Here is a 24,674-nt window from a genome sequence, read left to right as displayed (position 1 = left end):
AATGGTCGAAAACAGCAAGTCCGTGACAAGCTAGCACATCCAGTGAACAGGTCAGGGTTCCATAGCCACAGGCAAGACAGTTGAAACTGGAGCAGCAGCAAGACAAGGTAGCACGTCTGGTGAACAGGTTAGGGTTCCATTGCCAGAGGCAAAACAGCAGAAACTGGATCAGCAGAAATTCCATTCAAGCCATTACTATGAGCCCGTCCTCCCCATTTAAAGTGCCACCAGTGGTATATAATGCATTTGGATTACTGTTACAGTGCTATTTGGGTTGTTAATTGGATTCGTTCTGATATTTCTAGATTGATTGTATTTTTTAAATATATATTTTTATTTGACTGCATTGTAAGAAGCTAGTAACATACGCATTTCACTGAACCCGCTATATCATCTGCTAAACGACCAATGCACGTTGATTTGATGTACAGACGCAGCCTACAGACACACACATTCACACAATAACAGGAAAGACTTAAGACAGTATGAAACCTGAAAAGCAACATTATCATAAAGATTATCTGCATTTATTTGCAGGCACGCACACACACCATCATCATCATGCACTCAACGCGTGCTGATATGTATAACAAAGGGTTTGCTGAGGATACACGGTGTTCATTTTATCTTGAAGTCATGCTATCAAGTTCTGATACAACTCAAAGTCCACAAAAGATGGGTTAATACACAAACGAGGCACGGTCCGACTTTCTAGACCAATTGCAGCCTCCCTCCGCCGTCATCCCGTCCTATAAATAATGCTTTGTAAGCAGGAATCGGCCTCCTCAACTAGTCGTCATTGTTGGAAGTAGGAGAGACAGTTTGTCTGTTCATTTTCTGCAGCTGTCGGTGTTGACGTTATCATATTTTCAAGTAAGTTTTACTTTCAGCTTCATGCTTAGCCTAAATGTACTAAAACTGGGAAAAAGGCTTCCGATGGACAGCAACGCTGAAAGCAGATGCTCTGAAATGTTGCAATGGAATTGTAGTAGGTTACAATGTTTCAGCCCGATGTTGCAAGAAACTCTATGGAAGTTTGCATTGTTTGAGGCTCAATGAGGTTTGCGGAACTCTGCAACCCATGCTTCAGATTCCTCTTCTGTCTAGTCAAAACATTAATGAGTGTAGGCTAACCGTTTTTATGGCAAGTGTAGGCTTACAACTTTTTGCTGTACTCAAATGTAGATATGCACGTATTTAATTGAAATAATGGGTTCTATAACTCGACAGCGTATACTTGACAGTATTTAGGTAGTCTGAAATGCCCCACAGAATTGTGTAACAATTGATCACATTTACATCCGACTCACTTGTTTTAATTATGTAGGGTAATCATGTTACAGCTTTTACGTCACCTTGAAGTGTGTTTTGAATAAACGTTTTGCAGCAGAAACTGCGTAATGAATACACCCCTGAAGTTACCTTATCTCCCTAGCACAAATAGGTTCACAGTTCACTGGGAGTCAGTCGAACCCCTCTGGAACCATATATTCTAAAGAGCAATCAGGAGGACGTTTATTCAAAACACACTTCAAGGTGACGTAAAAGCTGTTGGGTTCTTAAACGGTAGTGCTGAGAGATTGGTGCATTTTTTGGTCATTTTCGGTTCGATTATTAAGATAATTACTTTTCGGTTTCGATAATTAAAAAAAATAAACATTAAATGCATTATGAAATAATGATATTAATGTGTTAAGCTTTTTAATGGAAATTCCTAGAGGTGAAGCGAGAGGTTTCACTGTTACTAAAATCTGTCCAAAATGCGTTTGTATGGGTTATTTGGGGCCTACGCTTGTCACCTGCGTTCCCGCCTTTGGGACAACGACTCCCATTGTTAGGGCGGAGACATGAGCATCTCGTCTTTATATACAGATCTCTGATCAGTCTGTCCAATCCGGAAACAGGCGCTAATTATTGTAGCTAATTACCACGTTTCTGAGCAGAAATAGGTTGAGTATTTTCTGAATGAGAACTACAACTCCCTTCAAACCAGCGTCCCTCATAATTTTTTACTTGATTTCTCTCGTGAATGATTTGATTTCTCTGTAGAGAAACAGCACGCTGGGCTCACAAAAATATGAACTAAATTGAATTCAAGTAATTGAACAGACCTCGGTCAATTAGTTTAATAAACAGAAACAAATGAAATATCGGTTAATCGCACAACACTATTAAACAAAGTTGTAGTTCATTTTAATGTTATGTTTTACACAAGTTGCCATTCCAATCCGAAAAGTCGGCGACGTGTTTGGCACAAGCTACACGTCTATAAATTATCGATTTTTCTATGCTCTAAAGTGGAGTGAAGTCCTCGGTTCCTTCAAACTTCATCCAGCCACTTTGTTTTTTTAATAGACAAAACTGAACTACAAGTTCCATTTTAATAACAAAATGGTACTCTACATCTTGGGAGTAAACGGTTTCTGTTGCAAAACGTTTTGCAACAGAATATGCATAATTAATACACCCCTGCTTTCAGACTAAAGTTCAAACTACAAGCCAAATATTGACAGAGTTGCTGAGAGTGAAGGTCCAGTACAGTGGTGGTGGATACTGTCAGTGTCTGAGAATAAGCCACACTTGAACAAACTAGCCTACATAAATGGATTTAGGTTACTGGATTGAATTCCTTTTTGTTCTGTTTTAACAGACTTTTCTCACCTCCACAGGATGACTACCCAGTTCCCATCCCTCTCTCCGGCGCAGAAGAAGGAGCTCTCCGACATAGCCCAGAGGATCGTGGCTCCAGGGAAGGGCATCCTGGCAGCAGACGAGTCCACAGGTGAGTAGGCCAAACTGGCCATGGAGGACTGGATGAGTGGGGTGGAGAGGGTGTTGGCGAAGTGGGAAATGGCTGTTGCATTTTCTCAGCAAGTAGTGGTGGCCTGTATGGGTTAGGCATCTGAAGGATGAGTTCGAGGAAGCCTTAAGTTGAGAAGTTGTAGGAATCTGTCATTCTTAGATATTTTTCTCCCCCCTGAAATGCCACTAATGTTCTTTCCTGCCCATCATTTCTCCGTCCAGGCACTATGAGTAACCGCCTGCAGAAGATCAATGTGGAGAACACAGAGGAGAACCGTCGGACTTTCCGCGACCTCCTGTTCTCTGCAGTTGACCCCAACTGCATTGGTGGAATCATCTTTTTTCACGAGACGCTGTACCAGAAGTCTGACAAGGGCGTCCTCTTCCCCCAGGTCATCAAGGACAAGGGCATCGTGGTCGGCATCAAGGTGAGAGGACCAGCAATGTCAGAGGTCCCTTTTTGAATACCATCCTTCCATCCTTGATCAGGGAAGGTTTGATTGGTGAAAGCAACAGGGGAGGGAGGAAATATCTATTTTGAAAAGTTCAGAAAGGACTTGAGGCCACGTCCCTCATTCATGAGAATTACAATGTCTCCAAATACCCATACTAGTGTACTAAATAGTATGCAAAAAAATTATGTGAAATTTCAAAAATAGTACTCAATGCGTGATTGCATTGACTCCTGCCATTTGTTCATTTTATCTGATTATCAGCGTTTGTCAAACACGTGAGTCAGAAAAGACAAGTGAATTGTACTAGATCAAACGCCGAAATTAGTATGCAGTTTAAGTATGTAGTAGGCTAGTATGGGTATTCGGACACGGCCACTCTCTTTCCAATAGTCTACTGATAAGATTGGTTAGGTGAAGGCAATTATGACCATACGTCCACCCAGACAACAACTCAATACTGGAGTACCTACTGGTTTCACTTATCAAGATTGTGTGTGTGATGTAATATAATGGCACTATAACAATCAAACATTACTGGGAAAGGGTAGGCTTGGGCGCTATACTGTTTATACCGGGGTATTTTGAAATACCGACGGTATGATTTTCAATACCGTTGGGTTGGGGGCACCCCCGCGAGTGTGCTATGACACTGCTTATTACTAAGTTAAGTATAACTATAAGAAATCTAAGATGTGTCAAATGAATTGTATCCAGCTCAGGGCTCCAGCTATGCATTTGTTTGCTAAATGTTAAGATCAAGCTTCTTGGTTACAGCAGAGACGTTCAATCCCCTCCTTGCTCAAGATCCCTGTTGCCTAAATTGTTTTGTGTCCCCCCCCCCCCCCCCAATAAAAAAATAAAATGGCGCCCCTTGTGATTCCTTTCAGTAATACATACCTCTGTATGACTATAAATCTGGATACTGCCCAATCCTAGGAAAGTGGTTAGTTTGACAGTTTGTTTTCTAGGTGGACAAAGGCACAGCTGGTCTGAATGGAACAGATGGAGAGATGACCACACAGGGTAAGAATAACTCTTAAGTTATTTAGCAACTCTTAAGTAACAAATGCGTTTTAAAGCTATATGTTTAAATCAACCAGGTTCTTCAATCTCCCTAGCCCACATTTAGTCAGTTTGACATGATGGCTTGTAAGACGTATGACAACAGTAAAATGAGCTGGATGACTATGGAAGCAATGTAATATTAAAAACCTCTCATCAGGTCTTGATGGACTCTCGGAGCGTTGTGCTCAGTACAAGAAGGACGGTTGTGACTTCGCCAAGTGGAGGTGTGTGCTCAAGATCTCAGACGCCTGCCCCTCAGCCCTCGCCATCGCAGAGAACGCTAACGTCCTCGCCAGATATGCCAGTATCTGCCAACAGGTGTGTGTGTGCATGCCATGAGAACTTCTCCCTTCTAAAACTATAGTGCTTAGGGTAGGATCAAATGTAATGTCCCAGAGGAGGAAATTCTTAGACACACAGTACTGCTACTGTATACGCTACCGGACTTTACACACACAACTAACACATGATCTGAGAAATCCCTCAATGGCAAGGTTTGTCCATATACTGTTAGTGTGTCCATGTGATTCCTCTCCTCAGAATGGCCTGGTACCCATTGTGGAGCCAGAGATTCTGCCTGACGGAGACCATGACCTCCTACGCACTCAGTATGTCACTGAGAAGGTGAGATCATAACATTGTTATCCTCTCAAATACTCTGTTGGCCTTCAGTTAAACACTTATGTGAATCACATTTCTCAGTCCTTGTTTTGTCTTCCACAAAGCCAGTGCTGGCTGGTTTACCAGCATGGAATTACAAACTCATACCTCAATCTCCTCTTAGTCATGCTCCAATTTAATTTCACATCAATGAACTTGAACCAAACGCCTTTTTAAACCCAACTCGCCCTCACCAGGTCCTGGCTGCCACGTACAAGGCCCTGAACGATCACCATGTCTACCTGGAGGGCACCCTGCTGAAGCCCAACATGGTCACCGCCGGACACTCCTGCCCCAAGAAGTTCACCCCCCAGGAGGTCGGCATGGCCACCGTCACCGCCCTGAGGCGCACCGTCCCTGCCGCCGTGCCCGGTGAGACTGGGTTGGGGGTTTGTAGAGGTGGTGATGGTAATGTAGATGGTGGGGGATGTGATCAACACAATGAATGTCTCGGAAAGGTGGGGTTAGGTGTAAAGGTAGACTTGAAGGAGTAAAAACCGTATAATTTGGTTGATCGGTGATGCCAAAATGAACCCCATCAACAAATTGCTAAACATTCTACCCCCCTTAGGCATCACCTTCCTCTCTGGAGGCCAGAGCGAGGAGGAGGCCACTCAGAACCTGAACGCCATGAACCAGACGGCCCTGCACCGGCCCTGGAAGCTCTCCTTCTCCTACGGCCGCGCACTCCAGGCCTCTGCCCTCGCCGCCTGGAAAGGCAAGGCCGCCAACAAGAAGGCGGCACAGGATGCCTTCACCTCCAGAGCCAAGGTAAGATGGAGGTGCTACACTATTTTAGGGTAGAGTGGACACCTTGCTTAGAGGTACATGCTACATGAATATCATTGGGAAGCTATTGAATGGTGGAGTTCTCTTGTATCCTGAAGTAGTGTCCCATCTGTGGTCTCCTTTCTCTCTCAAAGCTTCATTCTGGAACCAAATACCTTGTTTACTGAATCACAAATGTACATTTCAGAGCAATAGTCTGGCCTCCAAGGGAGAGTACACAGCGGTCAGCGGCGCTGACCAGGCCTCCATGCAGTCCCTGCACACAGCTAACTACGTCTACTAACTAGACCACAAACGTCAGACAAGGACTACAGAATGCAGAAAATGTCACCTGTACACCGTCCCTTCTCTTTCCTGCAAGGACTACTTTCCGCTATGACCAATCCAGTTGTACAAGTTATTATTTTACTCAAGTCATTTATTAATAGTAAAGTGTGTAGGTGGGTGGGGGATGCATTTAGGGGGTTGCCTGTACATTCCTTAATGGGTAAAACATTTAACAATAACACCATTTGCTGAAAGTATGACAAACAATGTACAGAACATACATGTTGAACTGTAATGGCTACAATTGTTGGCTGGATTAAAAGGGTAAATGTCATGGTGGGTACTTAAAAATAAATAAAAATCTATATATTGAATTTGATGTGGGGAGTTGAGTGGGGCGGGCGGGCATAGGAAGTGGTCAGATGTTGATCCTATTGGCCAGGTGCAGCAGGTAGGACTGTTTTGTTGGAGAAAAGTGGGTGGACGTTTCAGGATGCTGGGCAGGTTGTTTGTACGGGCCTTGTCAGAGAAGAGGCGACTCGAGCGGGGATAACTGGGCCCATAATCGGTCTTCTCCAGCAGGTGGAGTTTTTCGCTCACCAAGTGGTGTTTTTGTATGGAGGTCGGTGTTGAATTTGGTCAACAAAAAAATGTCATGGCTTATTTGCGCGAATATACGTTTTGTAATGCTTAGGTTACAAGTGTAATGATAAGTAGGACACTTGACATCTGGCGACTTTGATAAACACTACCGGAGTTGTGCCTGTTCCCATGTATCTGCCCTCTCATTAGCTAGAATGGTCCTACCTGATCTTCCTCCCGCCCAACATTTTTGAAGACATTTCTTTCCCTTGTTAGAGCGGCCACTTGAGTATCTGGTCAACATAATGGATAATCTGTGAACCTGTCCAACGCCTGATGTCACGCTCCTGAAGAAGGGTTCAAATAGGGTTTTGGGGAAAATAAAACAGTTGCTTAGGAAAGGGTTACAAACTGGGACTGAACACCTTCAAATTGGCTAAATGGTTGTCATTGAGCGGTTACTGCCGTAATAACAGCCAAACCCTTCTATTTACGGATGTGTTGGAGGTACCAGAGGGGTGGCTCCGAACTCCAGCAGCCTGGACACCATGCTCCTCTCCCTTAGCTTGACTGCAGCGGCGTACTGCCGTTAGTCACTCTGGTCCAGGTTAATCTGGAAGCGAAAGAAACGCACACCTGGTTAGGCGAGGTGCTGGCTCGCGGTGTAGAACACTTGAAAAGGAGAGCCGCACACTCTAGGAGCTTGGATGCATACATTTTAAACCCAATAACCAACATTACGACAGACACGCTGTCTTCATTAGGGTATAATGACAAACACTGCGGGTCACTAGTTTATATAGTGTCAAAGGACACACACGTGTCTGTAATCATGGCCGGGTGTGGCTTGATAACATTGGTTAATTTACAGACATAAATAGAACATATAAAAAACATGAATGGTTAGCATACGATCATAGATACAATTTGGCTACATAGGCCTACAAACATTTACAATGAATAGCAAAATCACAAGAATGGCTTCAGATGAAAGTCTAAGTTGAGACCAAAGGGAGCAACGGTCTTTAAATTAAAGATCCAGGCAGCCTCACGTTTTAACAATAAATTGTCAAGGTCACCCCCTCTCCTAGTGAGGGTGACGTGTTCCGTTAGTCACTCTGGTCCAGGTTCACCCCAGACAGGTACCAGTCCTTGTTCAGGACATCCCTGATCAACACACACAACACGATTGAATGGACTTGCACCCACACATAACATCTACAATGAATTGAAAATAAAAACTTTATTTTCTTAAATACTATTTTGTCTCGCACTGGTTATCTGAAAGATGTGCATACCACCTTCGTTTGCTTATAGGCACAGACCGATAAGCAAATGTTGTATATGCTATGAAATGGAGAGATGCTGAGCCCAAACGTGTGGTTACAGTTGAAGTCGGAAGTTTACATACACTTAGGTTGGAGTCATTAAAACTCGTTTTTCAACCACTCCACAAATTTCTTGTTAACAAACTATAGTTTGGTAAGTCGGTTAGGACATCTACTTTGTGCATGACACAAGTAATTTTTCCAACAATTGTTTGCAGACAGATTATTTCACTTACAGTCGTGGTCAAAAGTTTTGAGAATGACACAAATACTAATTTTCACAAAGTCTGCTGCCTCAGTTTTGATGATGGCAATTTGCATATACTCCAGAATGTCATGAAGAGTGATCAGATGAATTGCAATTAATTGCAAAGTCCCTCTTTGCCATGAAAATGAACTTAATCCCCCCAAAAACATTTCCACTGCATTTCAGCCCTGCCACAAAAGGACCAGCTGCCATCATGTCAGGGATTCTTTCTTTAACACAGGTGAGAGTGTTGACGAGGACAAGGCTGGAGATCACTCTGTCATGCTGATTGAGTTAGAATAACAGACTGGAAGCTTTAAAAGGAGTGTGGTGCTTGAAATCATTGTTCTTCCTCTGTTAACTATGGTTACCTGCAAGGAAACACGTGCCGTCATCATTGCTTTGCACAAAAAGGGCTTCACAGGCAAGGATATTGCTGCTAGTAAGATTGCACCTAAATCAACCATTTATCGGATCTCAAGAACTTCAAGGAGAGAGGTTCAATTGTTGTGAAGAATGCCTCAGGGTGCCCAAGAAAGTCCAGCAAGCGCCAGGACCGTCTTCTAAAGTTGATTCAGCTGCGGGATCGGGGCACCACCAGTGCAGAGCTTGCTCAGGAATGGCAGCAGGCAGGTGTGAGTGCATCTGCACGCACAGTGAGGCGAAGACTTTTGGAGGATGTCCTGGTGTCAAGAAGGGCACCAAAGAAGCCACTTATCTCCAGGAAAAACATCAGGGACAGACTAATATTGTGCAAAAGGTACAGGGATTGGACTGCTGATGACTGGGGTAAAGTCATTTTCTCTGATGAATCCCCTTTCCGATTGTTTGGGGCATCCGGAAAACACCTTGTCCGGAGAAGACAAGGTGAGCGCTACCATCAGTCCTGTGTCATGCCAACAATAAAGCATCCTGAGACCATTCATGTGTGGGGTTGCTTCTCAGCCAAGGGAGTGGGCTCACTCACAATTTTGCCTAAGAACACAGCCATGAATAAAGAATGGTACCAACACATCCTCCGAGAACAACTTCTCCCAACCATCCAAGAACAGTTTGGTGACGAACAATGCCTTTTCCAGCATGATGGAGCACCTTGCCATAAGGCAAAAGTGATAACTAAGTGGCTCGGGGAACAAAACAACATGGCCAGGAAACTCCCCAGACCTTAATCCCATTGAGAACTTGTGGTCGATCCTCAAGAGGCGGGTGGACAAACAAAAACCCACAAATTCTGACGAACTCCAACATTGATTATGCAAGAATGGGCTGCCATCAGTCAGGATGTGGCCCAGAAGTTAATTGACAGCATGCCAGGGCGGATTGCAGAGGTCTTGAAAAAAAGGGTCAACTGCAAATATTGACTCTTTGCATGTAATGTCCCAGAGGGGGAAATTGTCTTAGACACACAGTACTGCTACTGTATACGCTACCGGACTTTACACACACAACTAACACATGATCTGAGAAATCCCTCAATGGCAAGGTTTGTCCACATACTGTTAATGTTCATGTGATTCCTCTCCTCAGAACGGCCTGGTACCCATTGTGGAGCCAGAGATTCTGCCTGACGGAGACCATGACCTCCTACGCACTCAGTATGTCACTGAGAAGGTGAGATCATAACATTGTTATTCTCTCAAATACTCTGTTGGCTTCAGTTAATTGACAGCATGCCAGGGCGGATTGCAGAGGTCTTGAAAAAGAAGGGTCAACACTGTAAATATTGACTCTTTGCATAAACTTAATGTAAATGGTCAATAAAAGCCTTTGACACTTATGGAATGCTTGTAATTATACTTCAGTATACCATAGTAACATCTGACAAAAATCTCTCATAACACTGAAGCAGCAAACTTTGTGAAGACCAATATTTGTGTCATTCTAAAAACTTTTGACCACGACTGTATAATTCACTCTATCACATTTCCAGTGGGTCAGAAGTTTACATACACTAAGTTGACTGTGCCTTTAAACAGCTTGGAAAGTTCCAGAAAATGATGTCATGGCTTTAGAAGCTTCTGATAGGCTAATTGACATCATTTGAGTAAATTGGAGGTGTACAATACCGGTCAAAAGTTTTAGAACATCTACTCATTAAGGGATTTCTTTATTTCTACATTGTAGAATAATAGTGAAGACATCAAAACTATGAAATAACACATATGGAATCATTTAGTAACCAAAAAAGTGTTAAACTAATGAAAATATTTTATATTTGAGATTCTTCAAATAGACACCATTTGCCTTGATGACAGCTTTGCACACTCTTGGCATTCTCTCAACCAGCTTCATGAGGTGGGGGGGGGTATACACAGAAAATAGCCCTATTTGGTAAAAGACCAAGTCCATATTATGGCAAGAATAGCTCAATTACGCAAAGAGAAACGACAGTCCATCATTACTTTAAGACATGAAGGTCAGTCAAGAAGTAACATTTCAAGAACTTTTAACGTTTCTTCAACTGCAGTCGCAAAAACCATCAAGCGCTATGATGAAACTGGCTCTCATGAGGACCGCCACAGGAATGGAAGACCCAGAGTTACCTCTGCTGCAGAGGATAAGTTCATTAGAGTTACCAGCCTCAGAAATTGCAGAACAAATAAATGCTTCACAGAGTTCAAGTAAGACACATCTCAACCTCAACTGTTCAGATGAGACTGTGAATCAGGCCTTCATGGTCGAATTGCTGCAAAAAAAAACACTGCTAAAAGACACCAATAAGAATAAGAGATTTGCTTGGGCCAAAAAACAAGAGCAATGGACATTAGACCGATGGAAATGTGTCCTTTGGTCTGGAGTCCAAATGTGAGATTTTTGGTTCCAACCGCCATGTCTTTGTGAGACGCGGTGTGGGTGAACGGATGATCTCTGCATGTGTATTTCCCACCGTAAAGCATGGAGGAGGAGGTGTTATGGTGTGGGGGTGCTTTGCCGGTGACACTGTCTGTGATGTATTTAGAATTCAAGGCACACTTAACCAGCATGGCTACCACAGCATTCTGCAGCCATACACCATCCCATCTGGTTTGGGCTTAGTGCAGTGCTTCTCAATTATTTTCTGTTACGCCCCCCCTAGGAAGAAGTAAACATTTCGCGCCCCCCAACTCTCCGCCGCGACTGTAAATAGTATCATTTGTCTATAAAATTGTTATATGTACACCTCTGCATAACATTGTATCCTTATTAACATTAAATAAAATAAAAAAGAAAGAAATATAGATCAACTTACAACAAAGAATAACTTTATTAACATAGTTTTTTAGTCTGTAACAGAAAAGACTTAAAGTCCATCAATTTGCCTGAGATAAAAAAAAAATGCAACCCTTATTTAAACTGTAAATTTTTTTGGACCATTTGATACTGAAAAATTAAATTAAATATAATCAATAAATAATAATAAATTCAAATTGATCAGCAACATTAACTCAGGAGCACAATATATGAAACACTTTGACCTATAAAACAAAAATGAATAAAACAATTTGTGCTGATTATTTTAATTTTTTTATCAAAATGAGGAAGTCAGGATTAATGGCTACAATGAGCACGTTTTGCAGTGCACAGCTTTTCGAAACGGGGTTTGAAGCATGATACTTCAACTCTCAGCTCCTGCTCAATGTTTAGCTGGGACCTGTACTTGGTCTTCAGTGCAGCAACAGCAGAGAAGCCAGTCTCACAAAGATAAGATGTTGCAAAACGAAGAAGAATGCCCATGGCCCTCTGCCCTAAGAGTGGATACTGCCTCTCTACACTCAGCCAGAATTCACTCAGTGTCTGTGATGTGAACCTCAGTCTCAATGTGGAGTCAGACGTGATATCAATGAACTGGTCCTCCTCTGCAGAGCTGAAACCAGTTGGAGCTGGTGCATTGAAATGATCTCTCACCCAGTCATATTGGGAACTGTTTTCAGGGAAGTACTATTTAAAGAATCCCATCAGTGATGAAATATGCTCCTTAATATATGAAATCACTGAGGTGGCATCATAGTCAGTAGTGTCAACAAATTCATGCAGGTTCTCGAATGAATCAGTATTTCCTTCATCAAGTCGCCTGCCCCACATTGCAAGCTTTCGAGTGAAAGAGCTGATCTTGAAGCTGTAGATTTAGTTCATTTAGCTTTCCAAATATGTCGCTCAGGTAGGCCAGTTTTGCCAGGAAGTTCTCATCAATAAATTTTTCTGCGAGGTCATACTTGTTCTCCTGCTCCGAAAACATTCTTATCTGCTCTCTGAGCTCAAAAACTCGGGACAAGACTTTTCCTCATGACAGCCACCTTGCTTCACTGTGAAACAGCACAGCTTGATGTTCAGCTCCCATCTCCTCACAGATAGCAGAGAAGACTCTTGTTTTTAGTGGTCTGGTCTTTATGAAATTGACTACACCTACAATGCCAGTCATAACCTCACTTAATTCAGAGGAAACGTGCCTTGATGCCAGTGCTTCTCTCTGTATAACACAGTGTGTCCACTCAGCATTAGGTGAGGCCTTCTTGATGAGTGCCCGAAGTCCTTTTCTCATCCCTGCCATGGTCTGTGCACCATCACTGCAAACACCAATGCAGTTCTCCCACTTTAGCCCATTCTCAGTCAGGAAGCAGTCCAGCATTTTGAATAGCTCTTCACCTGTGGCTCTGTCTCTGACATATTTACAAAAAAGTAGATCCTCACACAGGGAGTTTGTCATGTCAAAACGTACATAAACGATAAACAAACAGTCTTTGTTGCTGTCAGTTGCTTCATCGAACTGTAAGGCAAAACGTTTGTCTTTGAGTTTATCTACCAGCTGTTCTTTAAGATCGTTATCAATGTCGTCTATACGTCTGGCGACAGTGTCATTGGTGACAGTGTCATTGGACAGAGGGATAGTTTTTATTTTTGCAGCACTTGCGTCATCCAGCATGACCGAGACCATGTCTAATGCTGCAGGCAGTATCAGCTCCTCTGCTATGGAGTGGGGTTTTCTGCACTGAGCAATTTGGTACGCCACCTTATATGATGCTAACAGTGCTCGCTGGTTTACTGAAGTAGCATTCACAAAGTGGGACGATTGTTGGAAATATTCGGCATGTTTTTGCTGAAAAAACTCAAGAGGCTTATCAGCGTGATTGGGGTGTAATGTCTTTAACTGACGCCTTAATTTATTTGGCTTCATGCTGTCCGCTGCCAACATTTTTAGACACAGTAAACATACCGGTCTTTCCTCGTCTCCCACCGTAGTCACAGTGAAGCCAAGCGCTACATACGCTTCGTCATATTTCCTCGTCTTAGCTTTCGGGAGACTTTGTCTCATTATCTCCGTCTCTCTCCGCCTTTCTTTTCATCCCAGTTGAATATGTTTCCATGGTGTCTCTTAAGGGTTTGTTCTCTGCACTTCATATCTCCTGCTCTGTGCTGTGTGCTCTTGTTCGGTGCAAAAAAAACCTACTCCCTGCGGCAAAAGAAAGCATGTTCCCCGGGGTCACACGCGCCCCCCCTGGCATCGCTCCGAGCCCCCCCAGAGGGGCGCGCCCCACTATTTGAGAAGGACTGGCTTAGTGGGACTATCATTTGTTTTTCAACAGGACAATGACCCAACACACCTCCAGGCTGTGTAAGGGCTATTTTACCAAGAAGGAGAGTGATGGAGTGCTGCATCAGATGACCTGGCCTCCACAATCCCCCTACCTCAACCAAATTGAGATGGTTTGGGATGAGTTGGACCGCAGATTGAAGGAAAAGCAGATAACAAGTGCTCAGCATATTTACATTTTACATTTTAGCAGACGCTCTTATCATTTTACATTTACATTTTAGTCATTTAGCAGACGCTCTTATCCAGAGCGACTTACAGTTAGTGAATGCATACATTATTTATTAATTTTTTTCCTACCCCCTGTGGGAATCGAACCCACAACCCTGGCGTTACAAACGCCATGCTCTATCAACTGAGCTACATCCCTGCCGGCCATTCCCTCCCCTACCCTGGATGACGCTGGGCCAATAGCGCGCCGCCCCATGGGTCTCCCGGTCGCGCCGGCTACGACAGAGCCTGGATTCGAACCAGGATCTCTAGTGGCACAGCTAGCACTGCGATGCAGTGCCTTAGACCACTGCGCCACTCGGGAGACTTTAGAACCTTCTATCCAGAGCGACTTACAGTTAGTGAGTGCATACATTTTTCATACTGCATATGTGGGAACTCCTTCAAGATTGTTGGAAAAGCATTCCAGGTGAAGCTGGTTGAGAGACTTCCAAGAGTGTGCAAAGCTGTCAAGGCAAAGGGTGGCTATTTGAAGAATCTCAAATATAAAATATATTTTGATTTGTTTAACACTTTTTTGGTTACTACATGATTCCATATGTGTTATTTCATATTTTGTCTTCACTATTATTCTACAATGTAGAAAATAGTAAAAATAAAGAAATCCCTTGATGAGTAGATGTTCTAAAACGTTTGACCGGTATTGTACACCTCCAATTTACTCAAATGATGTCAATTAGCCTATCAGAAGCTTCTAAAGCCATGACATCATTTTCTGGAATTTTCCAAGTTGTTTAAAGGCACAGTCAACTTAGTGTATGTAAACTTCTGACCCACTGGAAATGCGATAGAGTGAATTATACAGTCGTGGTCAAAAGTTTTGAGAATGACACAAATATTGGTCTTCACAAAGTCCGCTGCTTCAGTGTTATGAGATATTTTTGTCAGATGTTACTATGGTATACTGAAGTATAATTACAAGCATTCCATGAGTGTCAAAGGCTTTTATTGACCATTTACATTAAGTTTATGCAAAGAGTCAATATTTACAGTGTTGACCCTTCTTTTTCAAGACCTCTGCAATCCGCCCTGGCATGCTGTCAATTAACTGAAGCCAACAGAGTATTTGAGAGGATAACATTGTTATGATCTCACCTTCTCAGTGACATACTGAGTGCGTAGGAGGTCATGGTCTCCGTCAGGCAGAATTTCTGGCTCCACAATGGGTACCAGGCCGTTCTGAGGAGAGGAATCACATGAACATTAACAGTATGTGGACAAACCTTGCCATTGAGGGATTTCTCAGATCATGTGTTAGTTGTGTGTGTAAAGTCCGGTAGCGTATACAGTAGCAGTACTGTGTGTCTAAGACAATTTCCCCCTCTGGGACATTACATGCAAAGAGTAAATATTTGCAGTTGACTCTTCTTTTTCAAGACCTCTGCAATCCGCCCTGGCATGCTGTCAATTAACTTCTGGGCCACATCCTGACTGATGGCAGCCCATTCTTGCATAATCAATACTTGGAGTTTGTCAGAATTTGTGGGTTTCTGTTTGTCCACCCGCCTCTTGAGGATTGACCACAAGTTCTCAATGGGATTAAGGTCTGGTGAGTTTCCTGGCCATGGAACCAACATTTCGATGTTTTGTTCCCCAAGCCACTTAGTTATCACTTCTGCCTTATGGCAAGGTGCTCCATCATGCTGGAAAAGGCATTGTTCGTCACCAAACTGTTATTGGATGGTTGGGAGAAGTTGCTCTCGGAGGATGTGTTTAACCATTCTTTATTCATGGCTGTGTTCTTAGGCAAAATTGTGAGTGAGCCCACTCCCTTGGCTGAGAAGCAACCCCACACATGAATGGTCTCAGGATGCTTTACTGTTGGCATGACACAGGACTGATGGTAGCGCTCACCTTATCTTCTCCGGACAAGCTTTTTTCCGGATGCCCCAAACAATCGGAAAGGGGATTCGTCAGAGAAAAGGACTTTACCCCAGTCCTCAGCAGTCCAATCCCTGTACCTTTTGCAGAATATCAGTCTGTCCCTGATGTTTTTCCTGGAGAGAAGTGGCTTCCTCGCTGCCCTTCTTGACACCAGGCCATCCTCCAAAAGTCTTCGCCTCACTGTGCGTGCAGATGCACTCACACCTGCCTGCTGCCATTCCTGAGCAAGCTCTGCACTGGTGGTGCCCCGATCCCGCAGCTGAATCAACTTTAGGAGACGGTCCTGGTGCTTGCTGGACTTTCTTGGGCGCCCTGAATCCTTCTTCACAACAATTGAACCTCTCTCCTTGAAGTTCTTGATGATCCGATAAATGGTTGATTTAGGTGCAATCTTACTAGCAGCAATATCCTTGCCTGTGAAGCCCTTTTTGTGCAAAGCAATGATTAGGGCACATGTTTCCTTGCAGATAACCATGGTTAACAGAGGAAGAACAATGATTTCAAGCACCACCCTCCTTTTAAAGCTTCCAGTCTGTTATTCTAACTCAATCAGCATGACAGAGTGATCTCCAGCCATGTCCTCGTCAATACTCTCACCTGTGTTAACGAGAGAATCACTGACATGATGTCAGCTGGTCCTTTTGTGGCAGGACTGAAATGTAGTGGAAATGTTTTTGGGGGATTACGTTCATTTTCATGGCTAAGAGGGACTTTGCAATTAATTGCAATTCATCTGATCACTCTTCATAACATTCTGGAGTATATGCAAATTTCCATCATAAAAACTGAGGCAGCAGACTTTGTGAAAATTAATATTTGTGTCATTCTCAAAACTTTTGACCACAACTGTAGTTCGTAGGAGTCACTAGCTAGATAGAGGTAGATAGGAAGATAGAACTCACTTGATCAGCTCCAGCCCGATCCTCACAGGCTCCAGAGACAGTGACTCCCTTCAGACGTGGATAATGTCAAAGTGCATGGAAGGAACAGTTACAATGGGTTACTTTGTCAATCCAGGTACGTCTTTGAAATTATTAGATACAATTGTATGCTTATTTGTCATTCAGCTGGTATTCAAATCACAAAAGCATATCCTGTAACTATTCACACTGCACCTGTTCTTGATGGCCAGGTGAAGAGGTGTGTTTCAAAGCGGTCTAGGTGCTGGCTCCTTTACTCATCAGGTACATGACCTTATCCAGTCGCCCTTCTCACAGGCCTTGTGTAGCGGGGTGATGCCGTTGTAGTCCCCACAGTTCACATCCATCTGGGAGAGGAAGGGGGAGAGTGTGTGTGTGTGAGGAGTTTAATCTCAGATGTGAAAGGGTGTGTGTGTGTCTGTGGTGAATAAATCCTCACCCTCCAGAATCTCCTGCAGGGAGAGGAAGTCATTGTTCTCCACACATCCAGAGGCAAAGGAGGGCAGCAGCTCCCCGATCAACACCTTGACCTCCTGAGAAAGAGATGGTGGATATCAAAGTGGGTGAACATCAGCCATGTTATTGGTCAAAGGTCAGAATAACTTAGTAATGAACCATAAGAAATACTACTTGGTAACACACTGTGTTCTTGTTCTTCAGCCATTTGAGTTTGCGCACTTGGCCCACCCATTGCAGTGCCCAGAATGATGATGGGTTTGGTGACAATATCAGGTCTATCCTGTTCGCTGCCACTGTCCATCTTGGCAAGGAGGATTTGATAAAAGGATGAGTTTGAGGGTTGGGAGTGGTTTCCAATAAAATAGGCTAACGTTACACCCAATGATGTTGAATGATGAAATGAAACCTAGATTGATCAAACGTTTGGTTTAAGTAGCTAATGTTAGCTAGCTAGCTAATTGTTAAAAAATATATATGGTAGAAAAATCCCCCAGGTAAGAAGAGAGAAGATGTTCTAGGAAAGAGGTACTAAAATCTTTGCTTTGTTTGGTTAGCTAGCTAACTAGCTAGCAGTTAAGTTATCTAGCTGTTAGCTTGCTAATATTATCGTTGGCCAACTTTTTCATGTAACTTAGACTCTCCTTTAACTCATTCTCAAACATTGTAAATCTAAGTAGAAAGTGAAGTAGCTAGCTAATTGTCAAGGTATTTCCGTATAGTAATATCTCAAATAGCTAGCCATTTAAGACTCAAATTGGACATAAGCAAAATTCTTGCACTTTCTAGCTAGTGTAGCCCAAAGGCCGGCAGATAGTGATCTTAAACGACTCAAAATCACCATCTGACGGCCTTTGGGGCTCTAGTGTGACTCACCTGCTGCGTTCTTTGACAGTCAACCTTTGACTTGATCGCGAGACCAACTGGCCAACTATACCTTGAGGCGGTAAGCAGCATAAAAGAAAAGCAGTCCTCTGCTGTTCAATGCTGAATTAAATGGCTTATCAATAATTATCGGTAGTCAGCTAAGTGTAAAAACAGTTCTTCGTAATCTGGTTGGCTAACCCAGTCGTCCTCAAACCTGTCCTTGTGGACCCCAGCTGGTTCATGTATTTCAGGGGTGTGAAACTCATTCCATGGAGGGCCTAGTGTCTGCTGGATTTTGGTTTTTCCTTTCAATTAAGACCTAGACCACCAGATGAGGGGAGTTCCTTACTAATCAGTGACCTTAGTTAATCAATCAAGTACAAGGGAGGAGCAAAAACCTGCAGACACTCGGCCCTCTGTGGAATGAGTTTGACACGTGATGTATTTGATCTATTCCAGAAGTAGCACACCTGATTTAACTTCTCAACTAACCCTTGATTTGGTGAATCAGGTGAACTAGTTCAGGGCTAATCTGTGAAAATTGTGAAACGTTTAGGGTCCCAGAGGAGAGGTTTGAGAACCACTAACCTAACCAGTTAAAACTCCGGATCCTAGTTGGAGGGTATGACATAGTAGTAAATCAGCTGTTAAACGGTTTTATATGGGCCATCATGGGACCAGATTTTTTCTAATCAGGTCATATGGTTAAAAAAAATAGACAACAACTGCGATTGGACAATAGAACTAATAAGGCTGAGTTTGCTTTATGCAGGGTTGCATCGTGTAGGCCTTTGCATCTATAATTAAAAAGTTACTCACACAGTATGTCATCACTATTGTGTTTGATTAATAGGTAGCCCAGCCACCTGAAGTTAGAATATAAACACAATTCTTTTAAAACAAATAAATAGGCCTATTTTAGGCTATAAATACATTGCTTAGGCTATAAATGCATGATGTTACTGCTTTGTTTCCCTTGGCCAGAGGGGATCAGAGCGCATAGGCTTTTCTAGGCAACCTGCAGTTGTGGTTGTTATCAGTAGGCTACAGTTGATCAGACTGAAGCACAGATTCATTGTGTGCGAGTTGACAAATCATGAGGCAAATCAGTCTAAACAACAGTACCCTAACCAAATCAAAAGTGTTGGGGCATATGCCAGCTCGCCACACGTTTTCCGGCTGCCCTAGTGTGCTGATCTCTGCAACATGAATAGATGGAAATCGGCACATAATGCTACAAATGAAGAAACATATCCTATATGTATGTTCTACTATCTCAAAATGTTGTTAGTATCTTATGCATCTTGAAATTTTGAGAGAGTATTGACAACAACAAAATAATTGTGGCAGTAATGGGCTTCCATACAAATGTCTGTACTCTGAAGCAGTCACTCAGTAAACTGGTACTACTTTGTTTATAGGCTATGTAGATTAGGTTAATGTCTTGGGGTCTGTCCTTTTTGTCTACAGGTTGACAGTCATTCTCACCCATCTACCATGGCAGGAAGGACATCATTAAACAATACTTAGGTTGAAAGGCCACTTATACAACACAAGGCTGTACATGGGAGATGGGGAGAGAGACAGAGCAAGGCAGAACTGAGAAAAGTGGATAAGAGAAGCTAAAACAAATGGATCAGGTTGGGTTTTTTGTTCTCTAATACTACATTAGTATAAAAATGGCGGAGCAGCTTCAAAATAGCGTGTCCCCTGTCAGCCATCTAGGGTTTATATTTCAGTTACATCTGAAACAAATCACTTCAGTGCTGAACTTTAGTGTTACCTAAGAACAACAAATACAATCTTATCCATTTGTTGACCTTTTTTTTTCTTTCTTTTTTCTCTCTCTCTCTTGCTCTCTCTCCCTCTCTCTCTCTAAAATGGATTAAATTGAGATTTTGTGTCACTGTGTCACGCCCTGGCTCCCCGCACCAAGCCAGTGGTGCGTGTGTCCAGTCCGGCACGGCCCGTGCCTGTTCCACCGGTGCCTGGTCCGGCACCGGTCAGCTGCTCCACTCCGGAGTCAGAGCAATCCGCTCCACCGGGGTCCGGTCCAACTCCAGTCAGCGGATCCACTCCGGAGCCAGAGCAATCCGCTCCACCGGTGTCCAGTCCAGCTCCGGCCAGTGGCTCCAGTCCGGAGCCGGTAAGGTCTGGTCCACCGTCGTCGGGTCCAGCTCCAGTCAGCGGGACCAGACCAGGGGCGCAACGGGGAGGTGGAGAAAAGGTGGCGGTCACGCCCGGAGCCGGATCCGCCTCCGAGGCGGAATGCCCACCCGGCCCCTACCCTCTTGTGTTTGTGTGGCGCGGGGGGGGGGGGTACTGTCACGCCCTGGCTCTGGGGACTCTTAAATGTTGAGCCAGGGTGTGGATTTTCTATGTTTAGTTTTCTATGTTTTTTGTTCTAGATCGTTTAGTTCTATGTTGGCCAGGGTGGTTCCCAATCAGAGGCAGCTGTAGCTCGTTGTCTCTGATTGGGGACCATACTTAGGCAGCCTGTTGGCACCAGTTAGTTTGTGGGATCTTGTTCCGTAAAGGTTTGTGTTGTTGTAACCTCAGGACTTCACGTATCGTTCGTTTTGTTGTTTTGTTCGTGTGTTGTGTACTAAATAAAATGTACGCTTATCACGCTGCGCCTTGGTTCCACGAGTCATCAGTCAACGTTCGTGACACACTGTCCTACACACAATAACGGAATTATGTTTTTAGACATTTGTACAAATTAATAAAAAATGAAAAGCTGAAATGTCTTGAGTCAATAAGTATTCAACTCTTTTTTTCTATGGCAACCCTAAATAAGTTCAGGAGTAAACATGTGCTTAACAAGTCACATCATAAGTTGCATGGACTGTGTGCAATAATAGTGTTTAACATGATGTACCCCACTCATACAATTATCTGTAAGGTCCTTCAGTCGAGCAGTGAATATCAAACACAGATTCAACCACAAAGACCAGGGAGGTTTTCCAATGCCTCGCAAAGAAGGCACCTATTGGTAGATGGGTCAATATAAAGAAAGCAGAAATTGAATATCCTTTTGAACATGGTGAAGTTATTAATTAATTAACTTTGGATGGTGTATCAATACACCCAGTCACTACAAAGATACAGGCGTCCTTCCTAACTCAGTTGTCAGAGAGGAAGGAAACCACTCAGGGATTTCACCATGAGGCCAATGGTGACTTTAAAACAGTTACAGAGTTTAATGGCTGTGATAGGAGAAAACTGAGGATGGATCAACAACATTGTAGTTAATTCACAATACTAACCTAAATGACAGAGTGAAAAGAAGGAAGCTTGTACAGAATAACAAATATTCCAAAACATGCATTCTGTTTGGAATAAGGCACAAAAGTAAAACTGCAAAAAATGTGGCAAAGAAATTTACTTTATGTCCTGAATACAAACTGTTATGTTTGGGGCAACTCCAACACAACACATCACAGAGTATCACTCTTCATATTTTCAAGCACGGTGGTGGTGTCAGGATAAACGTGTATGCGGTGAACGAAGTCAAGCGCAGGACACCGAGAGACTGGCAGATGTACTTTACTAATAAACATAATGAAAAGTACAAAACAACAAAACCTCCAAAACAGGGAGGAACAATAATCGCAATACACAGTCCTGCCGAAAACAAACGGAGAACAATCACACACAACAAACGAATGACAGACAGGGGTTATAAAGGGAAACCATCAACACTAATGGGAAACAGGTGTACACAAAGCAGACCAATCTAGATGATTGCTGAAACCTAGATCGGTGGCAGCTAGTACTCCGGGGACGACGAACGCCGAAGCCTGCCCGAGCAAGGAGGAGGAGCAGCCTCGGCTAAATCCGTGACAGGTGGCTGCATGATGTTATGGATATGCTTGTCATCGGCAAGGACTAGGGATTTAAAAAACAAAACGGAATAGAGCTAAGCACAGGCAAAATCCTAGTGGAAAACCTGTTTCAGTCTACATTCCAACAGACACTGGGAGACAAATTCACCTTTCAGCAGGACAGCAACCTAAAACACAAGGCCAAATATACACTGGAGTATCTTACCAAGACAACATTGAATGTTCCTGAGTGGCCTAGTTACAGTTTCACTTAAACCGGCTTGAAAATATATGGCAAGACTTGAACATTGCTGTCTAGCAATGATCAACAGCCAACTTGACAGAGCTTGAATAATTTTTTAAAGAATAATGACCAAATATTGTACAATCCAGGTGTGCAAAGCTCTTAGAGACTTACCCAGAAAGACTCACAGCTGTAATCGCTGCCAAAGGTGATTCTAACATGTATTGACTCAGGGGTGCGAATACGTATGTAAATTAGATATTTCTGTATTTCATTTGCAATAAATGTGCCAAAATGTTGAAAAACTTTTTCATTATCGGGTATTGTGCCCATCTGGTTTGGGCTTAGTGGGACTATCATTTGTTTTTCAACAGGACAATGACCCAACACACCTCCAGGCTGTGTAAGGGCTATTTTACCAAGAAGGAGAGTGATGGAGTGCTGCATCAGATGACCTGGCCTCCACAATCCCCCAACCTCAACCAAATTGAGATGGTTTGGGATGAGTCGGACGGCAGAGTGAAGGAAAAGCAGCCAACAAGTGCTCAGCATATGTGGGAACTCCTTCAAGACTGTTGGAAAAGCATTCCAGGTGAAGCTGGTTGAGAGAATGCCAAGATTGTGCAAAGCTGTCATCAAGGCAAAGGGTGGCTATTTGAAGAATCTCAAATATAAAATATATTTTGATTTGTTTAACACTTTTTTGGTTACTACATGATTCCATATGTGTTATCTCATAGTTTTGATGTCTTCACTATTATTCGACAATGTAGAAAATAGTAAAAATAAAGAAAAACCTTTGACCGGTAGTGTATCTCTCAAGTTTAGTTAGAAATCGATACATAGTGTGTGTAAGAGCAAACATGAATGAAAAGTATCTCTCAAGTATACTGTAAATGTGTGGTCTCTTTGCTCCCTGTCTTGGTGATACATTAACTATTGACTACTGCCACAACTTGAAAGCAGAGAAGTAGCCCATTATCACCAGATTTATCTGTGTTGGGACATTTATGTTAGGGTCATGTTTACATGCACACCATGAACAGATCAATACTGTGACATTTTTACTTTGTCATCATGAGTAACTCTGCTATATCAGCCACCACCAACACCCCTCCTAGTAAACTAGTGGTTATTACTGTCTCATAACTAATACGTCTAATGTCGGTTCTTACCCCGAGGCATTGTGGCTCTCCTCTGATGGAGAGTCTTCTGTCCTATAACCCCGCTAAACACCTTTATCCCCCATCCTTCCCTTCATCCCTCTCTCCACCCATCGTCATGGGAATGTCCATTCTCAAAGGTGCTGATCTTGTGTTCACCTGGCTGTGACTGAGGGGAATGATAGAAAGGGTTACACTTTACATTACAGTGTCCTTATTCCTGTGTAGTTAGTTATTCCTGCATTGTTTCACTGTACTCACCCTGTACTTAGGGTTAGGGTTACTGCTGTAATGGAAAGTGTTACTAAAGATGGTTATAGCAGATAATAATCGTATTAAGTCTGACCAACTGATGACATGCAGCTGCGCAGTTCATTTTGGCAGGCTTGTTTTGAGACCCTAGAAAAACACTGATAAAAACAAAACGCTCACTATTACTACACTACTGCTCAGAGCATAACATGCAAAGCTAAACTGAAAAGTTTGAGAGAGGGGATCAGATATACAAATCAAACAAAATGTAATTCACCCTTTTCCAGCTTAGAGATAAACAAAGTGTGAAATAAAAAGAGGGGACAGCATGCGTGGTGACAGACGGGAAAATAGGAGGGAGGACAACAGAAGAGGGAATTCGGGGGGGGGGGGGGGCGCATTAAAGGATTGAATTACTTCCGATTTTTTTTTCCTGAAAAGAGAGCAAGAGAGAGGGAGGGGTGTGTGTGAGAGAAAAACTCAAACAAATGTAAAACTAAGGTTCAGCGCTGAAGTGATTTGTGAACAGAAGCAGTTCCGACAGTCACTACTAGCAACAGGACTGGACTGCATCTAAGACTGAAAACAAGCACAACAAAGAGAGAGAAAGAGGGAGAAGTCGGGGTATAGGGAGGAAGACAGATGGGGAAGATGGAGAGAAGTGGAGAACTGAGAAAGAGTGAGAGAAAAAGTCAAGCAAATGGATCAGGTTGTGTTTGTTGTTCTAAGTTTCACCACCGGTGTGATTTGTTTGAGGTGTAACTGAACTGAAGCAGTTCCGACAGTCACTACTAGCAACAGCATTGGACTGCATCTAAGACTCAAAACAAGCACAACAAAGAGAGAGAAAGAGGGAGAAGTCGGGAAAAACGGTTTTTGGCAAACCTGTGCCAGGCTATAGAAAAGTCTCTCTTTCACTTAGTAAAATAACTCGGATTCACTTACATTTATAATCACCCCATCTACACAGTGTGAAAGAGAGACTTTGGAGCTCTGCTTTCAGATCTATTTAATTAATACATCCATTTAATTAAAACAATGTGTCAATAAAACAAACACAGAAAAG

At 43.0% G+C, this 24,674-nt stretch overlaps 1 protein-coding gene across 3 annotated transcripts; it reads left to right on the top strand.

Annotated features, from left to right (window-relative positions):
- The first annotated feature begins 765 nt into the window (after positions 1–765).
- On the top strand, positions 766–6,412 carry LOC311107809 (fructose-bisphosphate aldolase B-like). Of its 3 annotated transcripts, none has more exons than XM_084150361.1 (9): positions 766–873; positions 2,670–2,782; positions 3,025–3,230; positions 4,226–4,280; positions 4,480–4,640; positions 4,863–4,946; positions 5,180–5,354; positions 5,554–5,753; positions 5,959–6,412. In XM_084150361.1, exons 2-9 carry the CDS (start codon positions 2,671–2,673, stop codon positions 6,052–6,054), a joined length of 1,089 nt encoding a protein of 362 aa, XP_084006487.1. In that variant the 5' UTR covers positions 766–873; position 2,670; the 3' UTR covers positions 6,055–6,412. The 3 variants fall into 3 exon arrangements, with proteins under 3 accessions (XP_084006487.1, XP_084006488.1, XP_084006489.1); XM_084150362.1 differs by having other exon boundaries at positions 782–873; positions 2,651–2,782; XM_084150363.1 differs by lacking the exon at positions 766–873 and adding an exon at positions 1,449–1,536.
- The last annotated feature ends 18,262 nt before the right edge of the window (positions 6,413–24,674 follow it).

Source organism: Coregonus lavaretus, assembly GCF_964263955.1.
Source record: "Coregonus lavaretus genome assembly, chromosome: 32".
Taxonomy (NCBI): Eukaryota; Metazoa; Chordata; class Actinopteri; order Salmoniformes; family Salmonidae; genus Coregonus; species Coregonus lavaretus.
The sequence above is the reverse complement of the archived record's forward strand: the minus strand, read 5'-3'. Positions and strand labels throughout refer to the sequence as shown.